The 13,822-nt window shown below is 48.9% G+C and overlaps 1 protein-coding gene across 2 annotated transcripts in view; it reads right to left on the reverse strand.

Moving 5' to 3' along the window:
• Positions 1–13,822, reverse strand: part of UBXN8 (UBX domain protein 8) — a 64,979-nt gene that overhangs the window by 34,407 nt on the left and 16,750 nt on the right. For both annotated transcript variants that reach the window (XM_075337809.1, XM_075337808.1), the window contains exons 4-5: positions 11,840–11,962; positions 623–763 (exon numbers count right to left, since the gene is read on the reverse strand). In XM_075337809.1, coding sequence (XP_075193924.1) covers positions 623–763; positions 11,840–11,962 — 264 coding nt within the window. The remainder of the gene's footprint in view (positions 1–622; positions 764–11,839; positions 11,963–13,822) is intronic.

Below are 13,822 nucleotides of genomic sequence, written 5' to 3' on the forward strand. Positions count from 1 at the left end.
GCAGATTTCTGTGTATGCTGTGCATAGGCAGAAATTTACCATAGAAATCTGAGCTCAGAAAACTGGTTGATCTGCAACAGATAAAACATTGATTTTATAAAAACTGCAGCACCCAGTAAAGTAAGTGATACACAGCTGGATCCAGGGTCTTTGCCTCTCCTGCTCTCAGATGGGGTAGAAAAACTTGGTGACAGTTTTTCTTTAAAGGAATCCTGTCTCCAATTCATGCCGATTGATCCAAGGGCAGTATGAATCAGGTATTCATGTTATTCATGTATTACTGTAAAATGTTCAGTCGTTTCAAAGACTATATCCTTTTTAGAAGTTGGCCGGGATCTATAAGATGACCAGTAGGAGGCGACTCTCCGGCAGCTTCTCCCTGCTCCGATCCCTTTGACTAGCAGGTCTCTCTATATGAAGACACATACAAAGAGCTCTGTCAGTCAAGCGGAGCGGGGCGAGGAGAACAGTCTCTGACCAGCTGTTCAAACTATCCTGGCAGCAATAACACTGCCAGATTCTGATTCATGCTGTCTGTGGTATGGGCAGCATGAAACAGCTGAGAGGAGCCCTTTAAAGAGGATAACAGCAGTTTCTGGAGTATTTGGTAGTATACACTTACCCTTTTGGGTTTTGGCTGCTCCTTCTGTGGTGGGGGCTTAGTGACTTGCTCCGGAAGTCTCCTTTTCCTTACGGCTTCTTCATTTGGAGTTTCCACACGATTCTTTGGTCCTGTAGAGTCATTCTGCGGATTCTCTTCCTCCTGTTTAAAAAAAAATAATAAAATATATATATATTTTTCCTTCAGAGGAACAGCCTAAACCCCTTGTCTCCGCAGCCAATTTTAATTTTTACGCTTGCATTTTCCCCTTCCTTTCCTCAGAGCCATACCTTTATTTTTCTGTGCACTAGTTTTATTTTTTAATAGTTATGTTGTAGTTTTGAATTATACCGTCCATTTTACCACTCAATGTAAAAAGTAGGGAAAAAAATCCAAGTGGAATGAAAAGGTGAAAAAATAATGCAATTCCGCAATTGTTTTTTGGGCTTTGTTTTTACTGTGTTAATTGTATATTTTAAGTCTGACAGATGTGCCATATATGTTAATTTTTATATCTTTATTTTTAAAAAAAGAAAAGGAGGAGTGTGATGGTGGGATATAGTGGATCATGTGCCATTTTGTGTGGGTTTATGTTTTGGGCGTGGTGGTCTGTGTAGTCGATGTATTGCTTATCCTGTCTGCAGGGTTATAACTCCTTGAAGTGCTTCTGTCCCAAGGTGTGGGGGAGGGGGCCTGGAATCCACCTAAACTCTTTGCTTACCTGAGGGATTAGTGATTCAGTCTGGCTGAGCAGGAGAAGAGAGGAGGAGTAAAGGCCACGTCTCACTAAGCGACATTGCTGCTGAGTCACGGGTTTTGTGACGCAACAGCGATCTTGCTAGCGATGTCGCTGTGTGTGACATCCAGCAACGACCTGGCCCCTGCTGTGAGGTCGCCGGTCATTGCTGAATGTCCTGGACCATTTTTGGTTGTTGCTCTCCCGCTGTGAAGAACACATCGCTGTGTTTGACAGCGAGAGAGCAACGATCTGAATGTGCAGGGAGCCGGCTTCTGCGGACGCTGGTAACCAAGGTACACATCGGGTAACCAAGCAAAGCACTTTGCTTGGTTACCCAATATTTACCTTGGTTACCAGCGTCTGCAGCTTCTAGAAGCCGGCTCCCTGCACACGTAGCCAAGGTACACATCGGGTAACTATAAGCAAAGCGCTAAGCTTAGTAACCCGATGTGTACTATGGTTACAAGCACAGTGTCATTACATGGGTCGCTGGTGGCTGATCTCTGATCGCTGTGGAGATCTGCCTGATTGACAGCTTACCAGCGACCATGTAGCGACGCTCCCGCGATCCCTGCCAGGTCAGATCGCTGGTGGGATCGCTGGAGCGTCGCGAAGTGTGACGGTACCTTAAGATTGATCCTCCGAGGAGAGGCTGACACCCCAGAGAGACTGAGACATCCCAATTTCCCTGGAAAAGGACTGCTGGAGGATTCCCGGGACATTTATGCCATTACTGGACTATTTCACCCTTTGTGTTGAGGATTATTTGATGGTCATTCTGCATTGCATGGAATAAATATGCTTTGGAATGTTCACTCATCTTTCGCTCTGTTGATTGTGTGATATCGGAGAAGGACCCTGTCACAAGGAGTGATTCAAATTTTTATATTTTTTTCTATACTTAAAATGTTTTTTTTTTCCATCCCCTTCACCCCCAGCCTATTTTCACTTTCCTAACCAGGTCAATTTTTACAATTCTGTCCAGTGTCACTTTACAGTAATAACGCTGGAACACTTCAATATATTCCAGGGATTCTGAGATTGTTTTTTTCATGACACATTGTGCTTCATGTTAGTGGTACATTTTAGTTGATATGATTTGTATTTATTTATAAAAATATTGAAAACATGACAATTATTTTTGCACTTTTCATTTTTATGCCTTAAACTAGATAGTTATACCACAAAACGTAGTAAAAAAGAAGGGAATTTTGTTTACTTACCGTAAATTCCTTTTCTTCTAGCTCCAATTGGGAGACCCAGACAATTGGGTGTATAGGCTATGCCTCCGGAGGCCGCACAAAGTATTACACTAAAAGTGTAAAGCCCCTCCCCTTCTGCCTATACACCCCCCGTGCTCCCACGGGCTCCTCAGTTTTGGTGCAAAAGCAAGAAGGAGGAAAAACAAATTATAAACTGGTTTAAAGTAAATTCAATCCGAAGGAATATCGGAGAACTGAAACCATTGAACATGAACAACATGTGTACACAAAAAAACTGGGGCGGGTGCTGGGTCTCCCAATTGGAGCTAGAAGAAAAGGAATTTACGGTAAGTAAACAAAATTCCCTTCTTCTTTGTCGCTCCATGGGAGACCCAGACAATTGGGACGTCCAAAAGCAGTCCCTGGGTGGGTAAATAATACCACATAATAGAGCCGTAACGGCTCCTTCCTACAGGTGGGTAACCGCCGCCTGAAGGACTCGCCTACCTAGGCTGGCATCCGCCGAAGCGTAGGTATGCACCTGATAGTATTTCGTGAAAGTGTGCAGGCTCGACCAAGTAGCCGCCTGACACACCTGCTGAGCCGAAGCCTGGTGCCTCAAAGCCCAGGACGCACCCACGGCTCTGGTAGAATGGGCCTTCAGCCCTGAGGGAACCGGAAGCCCAGCAGAACGGTAAGCTTCGATAATTGGTTCCTTGATCCACCGAGCCAGGGTTGATTTGGAAGCCTGTGACCCTTTACGCTGGCCAGCGACAAGGACAAAGAGTGCATCCGAGCGGCGCAGGGGCGCCGTCCGAGAAATGTAGAGTCTGAGTGCTCTCACCAGATCTAACAAGTGCAAATCCTTTTCACATTGGTGAATTGGATGAGGGCAAAAAGAGGGTAAGGAGATATCCTGATTGAGATGAAACGGGGATACCACCTTAGGTAGAAATTCCGGAACCGGACGCAGAACCACCTTGTCCTGGTGAAACCCCAGGAAAGGGGCTTTGCATGACAATGCTGCTAGCTCAGACACTCTCCGAAGTGAAGTGACTGCTACTAGGAAAACCACTTTCTGCGAAAGGCGTGAGAGAGGGATATCCCTCAGTGGCTCGAACGGTGGTTTCTGAAGAACCATCAGCACCCTGTTCAGATCCCAGGGTTCTAACGGCCGCTTGTAAGGAGGGACGATGTGACAAACCCCCTGCAGGAACGTACGTACCTGTGGAAGTCTGGCCAAGCGCTTCTGAAAAAACACAGAGAGCGCAGAGACTTGTCCCTTAAGGGAGCCAAGCGACAAACCCTTTTCCAATCCGGACTGAATAAAGGACAGAAAGGTGGGCAAGGCAAATGGCCAGGGAGAAAAACCCTGATCAGAGCACCATGACAGGAATATTTTCCACGTCCTGTGGTAGATCTTGGCGGACGTTGGTTTCCTAGCCTGTCTCATAGTGGCAATGACCTCTAGAGATAATCCTGAAGACGCTAAGATCCAGGACTCAATGGCCACACAGTCAGGTTGAGGGCCGCAGAATTCAGATGGAAAAAACGGCCCTTGAGACAGCAAGTCTGGTCGGTCTGGTAGTGCCCACGGTTGGCCGACCGTGAGATGCCACAGATCCGGGTACCACGACCTCCTCGGCCAGTCTGGAGCGACGAGGATGGCGCGGCGGCAGTCGGCCCTGATCTTGTGTAACACTCTGGGCAACAGTGCCAGAGGAGGAAACACATAAGGGAGTTGAAACTGCGACCAATTCTGAACTAAGGCGTCTGCCGCCAGAGCTCTGTGATCGTGAGAACGTGCCATGAATGCCGTGACCTTGTTGTTGTGCCGGGACGCCATTAGGTCGACGTCCGGCATCCCCCAGCGGCAATAGATCTCCTGAAACACGTCCGGGTGAAGGGACCATTCCCCTGCGTCCATGCCCTGGCGACTGAGAAAATCTGCTTCCCAGTTTTCCACGCCCGGGATGTGAACTGCGGAGATGGTGGAGGCCGTGGCTTCCACCCACATCAAAATCCGCCGGACTTCCTGGAAGGCTTGCCGACTGCGTGTTCCTCCTTGGTGGTTGATGTAAGCCACCGCTGTGGAGTTGTCTGACTGAATTCGGATCTGCTTGCCTTCCAGCCATTGCTGGAACGCTTTTAGGGCTAGATACACTGCCCTGATCTCCAGAACATTGATCTGAAGTGAGGACTCCTGCCGAGTCCACGTACCCTGAGCCCTGTGGTGGAGAAAGACTGCTCCCCACCCTAACAGACTCGTGTCCGTCGTGACCACCGCCCAGGATGGGGGTAGGAAGGATTTCCCCTTCGATAATGAAGTGGGAAGAAGCCACCACCGAAGGGAAGCTTTGGTTGCCTGAGAGAGGGAGACGTTCCTGTCGAGGGACGTCGGCTTCCTGTCCCATTTGCGTAGGATGTCCCATTGAAGAGGACGCAGGTAAAACTGCGCGAAAGGGACTGCCTCCATTGCTGCCACCATCTTCCCCAGGAAGTGCATGAGGCGCCTCAAGGGGTGTGACTGACCTTGAAGGAGAGATTGCACCCCCGTCTGTAGTGAACGCTGCTTGTTCAGCGGAAGCTTCACTATCGCTGAGAGGGTATGAAACTCCATGCCAAGATATGTCAGCGATTGGGCCGGTGTCAGATTTGACTTTGGCAAATTGATGATCCACCCGAAATTCTGGAGAGTCTCCAGAGTAGCGGTGAGGCTGTGCTGGCATGCCTCTTGAGAGGGAGCCTTGACCAGCAGATCGTCTAAGTAAGGGATCACCGAGTGACCCTGAGAGTGGAGGACCGCAACTACTGCAGCCATGACCTTGGTGAAAACCCGTGGGGCTGTCGCCAGGCCGAACGGCAGTGCCACGAACTGCAGGTGTTCGTCTCCTATGGCGAAGCGCAGGAAGCGCTCGATGACGGAGCGGAGGGATTCCATCCGGAACCGCCGGGCCTTTACGTGTTTGTTGAGTAGTTTTAGGTCCAGGACAGGACGGAAAGATCCGTCCTTCTTTGGGACCACAAACAGGTTGGAGTAAAAACCGTGACCTTGTTGCTGAAGAGGAACAGGGACCACCACTCCTTCTGTCTTCAGAGTGCCCAGCGCCTGCAGAAGAGCATCGGCTCGCTCGGGAGGCGGAGATGTTCTGAAAAATCGAGTCGGAGGACGAGAGTTGAACTCTATCCTGTAACCGTGAGACAGAATGTCTCTCACCCAACGGTCTTTTACCTGTGGCAGCCAAATGTCGGAAAAGCGGGAGAGCCTGCCACCGACCGAGGATGCGGTGTGAGGGGGCCGTAAGTCATGAGGAAGCCGCCTTGGTAGCGGCACCTCCGGCGGTCTTTTTAGGGTGTGCCTTAGACCGCCATGGATCGGAGTTCCTCTGATCATTCTGAGGCCTTTTGGGCGAGGAGAATTGGGACCTGCCCGCGCCCCGAAAGGACCGAAACCTCGACTGTCCCCTCCTCTGTTGGGGTAATCTTGGTTTGGCCTGGGGTAAGGATGTTTCCTTTCCCTTGGATTGTTTGATGATTTCATCCAGCCTCACACCAAACAAATGGTCGCCAGAAAATGGCAAACCGGTTAAGCACTTTTTTTTTTTTTTTGGAAGCCGAATCTGCCTTCCATTCCCGTAGCCACAAGGCCCTGCGTATTGCCACCGAATTGTCGGCTGCAACCGCCGTACGGCTCGCAGAGTCCAGGACAGCATTAAAAGCGTAGGACGCAAATGCCGACGTTTGAGAAGTTATGGATGCCACTTGCGGCACAGACGTACGTGTAAGTGCGTCAATTTGCGCTTGACCCGCTGCAATAGCTTGGAGCGCCCATACGGCTGCGAATGCTGGAGCAAAAGACGCGCCGATAGCTTCATAGATGGATTTCAACCAGAGCTCCATCTGTCTGTCAGTGGCATCCTTGAGTGAAGCCCCATCTTCAACTGCAACTATGGATCTAGCCGCCAGTCTGGAGATTGGAGGGTCCACCTTGGGACACTGAGTCCAGCCCTTGACCACGTCAGGGGGGAAGGGATAACGTGTATCCTTAAGGCGCTTAGAAAAACGCTTATCTGGACAAGCCCGGTGTTTCTGGACTGCCTCTCTGAAGTCAGAGTGGTCCAGAAACATACTCGTTGTACGCTTGGGGAACCTGAAACGGAATTTCTCCTGCTGAGAAGCTGACTCCTCAACTGGAGGAGCTGAGGGAGAAATATCCAACATTTGATTTATGGACGCGATAAGATCATTCACTATGGCGTCCCCATCTGGAGTATTAAGGTTGAGCGCAGCCTCAGGATCAGAATCCTGATCAGCTACCTCCGCTTCACTATACAGAGAGTCCTCCCGCTGAGACCCTGACCAATGTGATGATGTCGAGGGAATTTCCAAGCGAGCTCGCTTAAGCGGTCTGGGGCTGCGGTCCATGTCAGAGACCTCACCCTGGGATCTATGAGACACCCCGGGAGGACATGGTTGTTCCGACTGAGGGGAACCAGGTGGCAATGATTCCACAGTGTCCCTGGTCTGAGATACCGGTCTGGACTGCAAGGCTTCTAGTATCTTAGCCATAGTCTCAGAAAGCCTTTCAGTAAAAACTGTAAACTCCGTCCCTGTCACCTGTACAGTGTTAGTAGGTGGTTCCCCCTGGGCCCCCCTTAGCAGAGGCTCCGGCTGAGTAAGTGCCACGGGGGCCGAGCAGTGCACACAATGAGGGTCAGTGGAGCCTGCCGGTAGTGAAGCCGTACATGCGGCGCAGGCAGCATAGTAAGCCTGTGTTTTGGCACCCCTGCTTCTTGTGGGAGCCATGCTGTTGACTCCCCTGAGCAACACAATAGGGTATATAGCCAGGATCAACCGTGCACCATACAGTGTAAAGTATAGCCTATAAATATATAATCTATAATTACACTACTGCACAAGTGGGGCCAGCACCTCAGGTGCTGCTTACCGCCCGCTTAAAGCGGTTGTGTGGCCACCAGAATCCCTGCCTGAGTCCCCCAGCGCTTGTCTCTCCTCTGCAGCGTCAGAGGAGCTGAGAAATGGCTGCCGGCGTCCTGAGGAGAGGAGGGAGCCGTGGGCGTGACCCAGAAAGTGCGGGAACTGGTGCCCCACTGTGCACAGTGAGGGGGGTGGAGTATGCAAAGCATACTCCAGCCCTCAGTGCTGCTGTGCTGTACAGCGTCCCGCCCTTCCCCTGACTGGCAGGCCTGGGGGCGGGAAGAAAACGAGACTAGGCCGCAAAAGCCGGGGACTCGCGTTATAAGCGCGGCCGCCGTAAAAGCGCGGTCGGCGCTGAAGTCCCCGGCGCACTAACAGTCCCAGCCGCGCCGCAGTGATAGCAATGGCAGCGGCGGTCAGCGCGGCAGTCCCCCTACACTCACACACTCAGCGACGCTGTTAGTGTGTAATGGCACCAACGCGGTCGGCGCCGCGGTCCCCGGTGCACTAGCACACCCAGCAATGCTGGAGTGTTGCTGTGCGCGGTCCCCACGGGGACACAGAGTACCTCCAAGTAGCAGGGCCATGTCCCTGAACGATACTCGGCTCCTATCCAGCAGGGTCCTCAGGAGCTGTGGTTGGAGCACGGTCTCAGTGCCTGGAGACCGATAGGATCCCACTTCACCCAGAGCCCTAAGGGGGATGGGGAAGGAAAACAGCCTCCGTACCCGCAATGGATACCTCAACCTTAACAACACCGCCGACAAGAGTGGGGTGAGAAGGGAGCATGCTGGGGGCCCTTTAAGGGCCCTCTTTTCTTCCATCCGACATAGTCAGCAGCTGCTGCTGACTAAGCTGTGGAGCTATGCGTGCATGTCTGCCTCCTTCGCACAAAGCAAAAAAACTGAGGAGCCCGTGGGAGCACGGGGGGTGTATAGGCAGAAGGGGAGGGGCTTTACACTTTTAGTGTAATACTTTGTGCGGCCTCCGGAGGCATAGCCTATACACCCAATTGTCTGGGTCTCCCATGGAGCGACAAAGAAATAACATTTACCACCATTTTTTAAACAGAATTTTGTTGTGTTAAAACATTGAATCAGTAGTTTCTCATATCTCAAACAAAATTTAGAAAAACAATTTTTTTTTAGGGACCACATCAAATTTGAAAGGATTTTGATGGCCTATGTGACAGAAAATACCCAAAAGTGACACCATTCTAAAAACTGCACTCCTCAAACTGCTCAAAACCTCATTCAAGAAGCTTATTTACCCTTTAAATTCCTCTGAAGCATCTAAAAATGAAAATTTTACTTTTTCCCAGGATAACAGGAGAAAAGGGACCATACTATTTGTTGTGCAATTTTTCCAGAGTACACCGATACCTCATATGTGGTGAAAAACTACTGTTTTGGTGCTTGGAAGAGAAGGTGCACTATTTGACTTTTGGAGCACAACATTTGGCTGAAATAGATGACATATGCCATATCGAATTCACAGAGCCCCTGTTGTGGAAACCCCCACAAAATACCCCATTTTGGAAACTAGACCCCTCAAGGAATTTGTCTAGATGTTTGGTGAGCACTTTGAACCCCCAGGTCCTTCACAAATTTTATAAAGTTGAGGTGTGAAAATAAGAAATCACATTTTTCCCACAAAAATGTTGGTGTAGGCCAAATTTTTATTTTCACAAGAGTAACAGGAGATAATGGACCATATAATTTGTGCCATTTCTCATAAGTACACCGAAACCCCATATATGGTGCAAAACTACAACAGGGATCGTAATGGAAAGGAGCACTAGTTTAGTTGGAATACAATATGTAACACCATGTCACATTTGAAAGGTTACTGAAATGCCAAAACAGCAGAAACCCCTAGAAATGACACCATTTTGGAAACTACACCCCTAAAGAATTAATCTAGAATTGTGGTGAGCACATTGAACCCCCAGGTGCTTCACAGAATTTTTTTATCGTTGAGTTGTGAAAATGAAATTTTTTTTCTTCCCATAAACATGTTGCTTTTCTCCAAATGTTTCATTTTTACAAAGGTAACAGGAGAAAATGGACCATACAATTTGTTGTGCAATTTCTCCTGAGTGCGCCAACACCACATGTGGTGGAAATCTACTTGGAGGAAAGGCAGGGCATGGAAAAGAAGCAGCCCCATTGGGATTTTGGAGCGGAAAATTCGCTGAGATATCGAACACCGTGGCATATTTGGAGAGCCCCTGATTCTCCTAAACAGTGGAAACCCCCCTACAAGTAACCACATTTTGGAAAATACTCCTCTCAGGGAATTTATTTACAGGTGTGGTGATAACCTTGAACCCCCAGGTGCATCACAAAATTTTATAAAGTTGAGCCGTGAAAATGAAAAAAACATTTTTCTTAAAGTAACATGAAAACCCCTAATATTTACAATGACAGATGAAGGACCTGAGAGGAGACTTTTTTTTTTTGCACGTCTTGATCGCTTTGCTTGTAAAGGTACCGTCACACTAAGCAACTTACCAGCGATCCCAACAACGATAGGGATCGCTGGTAAGTTGCTAGGAGGTTGCTGGTGAGATGTCACACTGTGACGCTCCAGCGATCCCACCAGCAACCTGCCCTGGCAGGGATCGCTGGAGCGTGGCTACACGAGTTGCTGGTGAGCTCACCAGCAACCAGTGACAAGCCCCCAGCGCAGCGTGGAAGATGCTGCGCTTGGTAACTAAGGTAAATATCGGGTAACCAACCCGATATTTACCTTGGTTACCACTGCACGGAGCTACACGTGCAGAGAGCAGGGAGCAGCGCACACTGAGCGCTGGCTCCTTGCTCTCCTAGTTACAGCACACATCGGGTTAATTAACCCGATGTGTGCTGCAGCTAAATGTGCACAGCAGGGAGCAGCGCACAATGCTTAGCGCTGGCTCCTTGCTCTCCTAGTTACAGCACACATCGGGTTAATTAACCCGATGTGTGCTGCAGCTAAATGTGCACAGAGCAGGGAGCAGCGCACAATGCTTAGCGCTGACTCCTTGCTCTCCTAGTTACAGCACACATCGGGTTAATTAACCCGATGTGTGCTGCAGCTACATGTGCACAGAGCAGGAGCCGGCACTGACAGTGAGAGCGGAGGAGGCTGGTATCAAAGGTAAATATCGGGTAACCAAGGACAGGGCTTCTTGGTTACCCGATGTTTACATTGGTTACCAGTCTCCGCAGAAGCCGGCTCCTGCTGCCTGCACATTTAGTTGTTGCTGTCTCGCTGTCACACACAACGATCTGTGCTTCACAGCGGGACAGCAACAACTAAAAAATGGCCCAGGACATTCAGCAACAACCAACGACCTCACAGCAGGGGCCAGGTTGTTGCTGGATGTCACACACAGCAACATCGCTAGCAACGTCACAAAAGTTGTTCGTTAGCAGCGATGTTGCTAGCGATGTTGCTTAGTGTGACGGGGCCTTAAGGCTGAGGCCACACGGGGATTACTGCGAGTCCGCGCATGACACTCGGCACACACTTGCAGCACAGCGGGAGCCGAGTGTCATGCAACTATGGTTCGATCGTGCGATTAGACCACAGTTGCGAAGGGAAGGGCCGGCACTTCGGAGGGGAGGGCCGGCGCTGCGGAGGGGAGGGATTTATCTCCCTATCTCCTCCGTTGCCGGCTAATGCGAGAATCGCACTGCTCTTGTGTTACACCGATGTAACGCGAGAGCAATGTGATGTTTCTCTCGCACCGTAAACTTGAATGGGTGCGAGTGAAACAGAATCGCGTTCCACTCACAGCATGCTGCGACTGTTTTCTCGGTTCGATTAGGGCTGAGATAATAAACGGTCATGGATGCTGCCCCATAGAGTAATATTGGTCCGAGTGGAATGCAATTTTTTATCGCATTCCACTCGCTCCGTATTACTCGCCGTGTGTGCTGACCCTAAGTTGAAATGATGCCTGGGCATTGCTTTGTAATGTGACCAGACTGCGAAGTGTTTGACTGTTCCCAACACCACAAGAGGACAAGTAGGTCCGTGCTTTGTGGAGTGGGGAGGGTAAACACTCATTGCTCCCAAAAGCACGGCATGATAGGCATCAATGGTGCCATAGTCAGAGTCAAATCAGCATGGATCGGCTCAGTGTATGCAGCTCAGGTATAGTCTGTACAGGAGCTACTAGCATGTCCAACTTTGTGTAAGGTTTCTTCATCTTCCAATGTCACAAGGAGAAAATACAACAATCGGTTTGATGTAAACAATACTGTACACTAGGCATGATCCATCTAATGACACGCATAAAGAACCTAACCCTGTGGCACCATTACTAATCCCTACGGGCAGTGTTCCTATTTAATGTAGGCTCCTACTTACACCAAGAGCATAACCTTCGGTTAATTTCCATGTTTGTCCAGTCATCTTGTAGAAGCGCTCCTCTAGCTTTTTAAATTTTTCTTCCTGCCGTGGTTTTAAAACATTATCACTGTATTCACTTGCCTGTCAGAGAGAAAAGTGTTGTTATTCACTTTAGACAAGAAGAAATTCACAATTTGTCCCCGAGAAAGTGGAGCACTTTTTGCGCCATTTTCCAAAACCCCTGGCGTTCTCATTTTTCAGGATCTGGGGCTTGGCGACGGCTTATTTTTTGCATCTCGAGCTGACGTTTTAAACGGTACTATTTTTTGTGTAGATGCTACGTTTTGATCAGCTGTTAGTGCATTTTTTAAAAATTTTTGCAGCGAGCAAAAAATTTAATTTTGGCATTTGGAATTTTTGTGCTGCTACGCCGTGTACCGATCAGATGAACTGATTTTATATTTTTATAGATCGAGCATTTATGAATGCGGTGATACCAAATATGTGTATATTTTTCATTTTTTTTTCCCTTCAATTTTTAATGGGGTGAATGGGTGGTGATTTGAACTTTTAGGTTTTTTTTAATTTTTTAAAACTTTTGTTTAGGTTTTTTTTTTTTATTTTACTATTCCCACTAGGGGACTATAAGGATCAGCAGTCTGATTGCTTGTGCATTTCTGTAGATCATAGCTGCACAGCTCTGATCTGCTGAAATGCTGCTCTCCTACCGTGTTTTTCCTAAAATAAGACCTCACCAAAAATAAGCCCTAGCAGGGATTTTAAGCATTTTCGGAGCAAGGCTTAAATATAAGCCCTCCCCCGAAAATAAGCCCTAGTCGCGGTTCAATAATGAAGTGTCCATGCAGCTAAGAAAGTTAAAGATACTGCAGGACACTTCATTATAGAAAGCAGATACCCTGCAATCACACTGACCAGACGCTGAGCAGCAGGACCTGTAGCGATCACACCCCCACACACATCACATCACACACACAATCACACATCACATCACACACACAATCACACATCACATCACACACACAATCACCGTTCAGATCGCTCACACACACTCACCACATCCAGCGATACCGATCCTGAGAAGCTGTGCGGTGGAGCGCAAGGACCTGGGACACGTGACTTCCTCCCATCCCTGCAGCTTGTGTAGATGCTAGAATGTACGGGCTCCTGACAGGTATAACCAAACGGACGCACTCTGTACCGCTGGATGGATGGAGTGTGTGTGTGTGATATCGGATGTGTGTGTATGAGTGTCTGTGTTATGAGTATGTGTGAGTGTCCGTCTAGCAGCAGGAAGGAGCGTGCAGCATACTTGCTGGCAGTGGCTGCCGAAGATCACAGGGAGGACTTCGGAGTCATTCAGCCGTCCGTGGTCTGGTAAGTATGAGTCTCCTGGGAAGAGGGGGGGGTGTATTTTTTTGGGGGAGGGTAAACTTATCCCCAACCGTGTTTCTCCAAGAATAAGACCTCCAAAAATAAGCCCTAGCGCTTTTTTGGGGGCAAAAAAAAAAGTATAAGACAGTGCCTTATTTTTGGAATAACATGGTATTACAGATGGCGCTCTGGTGGCAGTAAGAGGAAGTCATGATATCTACAGGAGTCCTCACATGACCTTGTGCTACCATCGGCTCCATGTGATCACGTCATGTGACTTCCGATGGTGGCGGGTGAGTGTGCGTTTTTTGCAACGGGCATTTACATTGCGCTGTCACATTTTGACAGCGTGATCTAATGGGTTAACAGGTGTGGGTGGATCGTGGATCCACACGCGCATGTGAGGCACACATGTCAGCTGTTCCACTCAGCTAAAATGTGCGGGGATCTCCGTCGGCTGCCTGCAGCAGCCAGCGGTGTTTCCCCAGACATGAGCTATGACGTACCCAGTACGTCATATGTTGTGAAGAGCTAAAGGAGAGCACTAAGTCTTTTAGGCATGGAATGTACAAGTTGGCGACATATTTTCCATCAATCTTTTTCCATTCT

The sequence above is a fragment of the Anomaloglossus baeobatrachus genome, chromosome 1 (assembly GCF_048569485.1).
Source record: "Anomaloglossus baeobatrachus isolate aAnoBae1 chromosome 1, aAnoBae1.hap1, whole genome shotgun sequence".
NCBI classification, from domain to species: Eukaryota; Metazoa; Chordata; class Amphibia; order Anura; family Aromobatidae; genus Anomaloglossus; species Anomaloglossus baeobatrachus.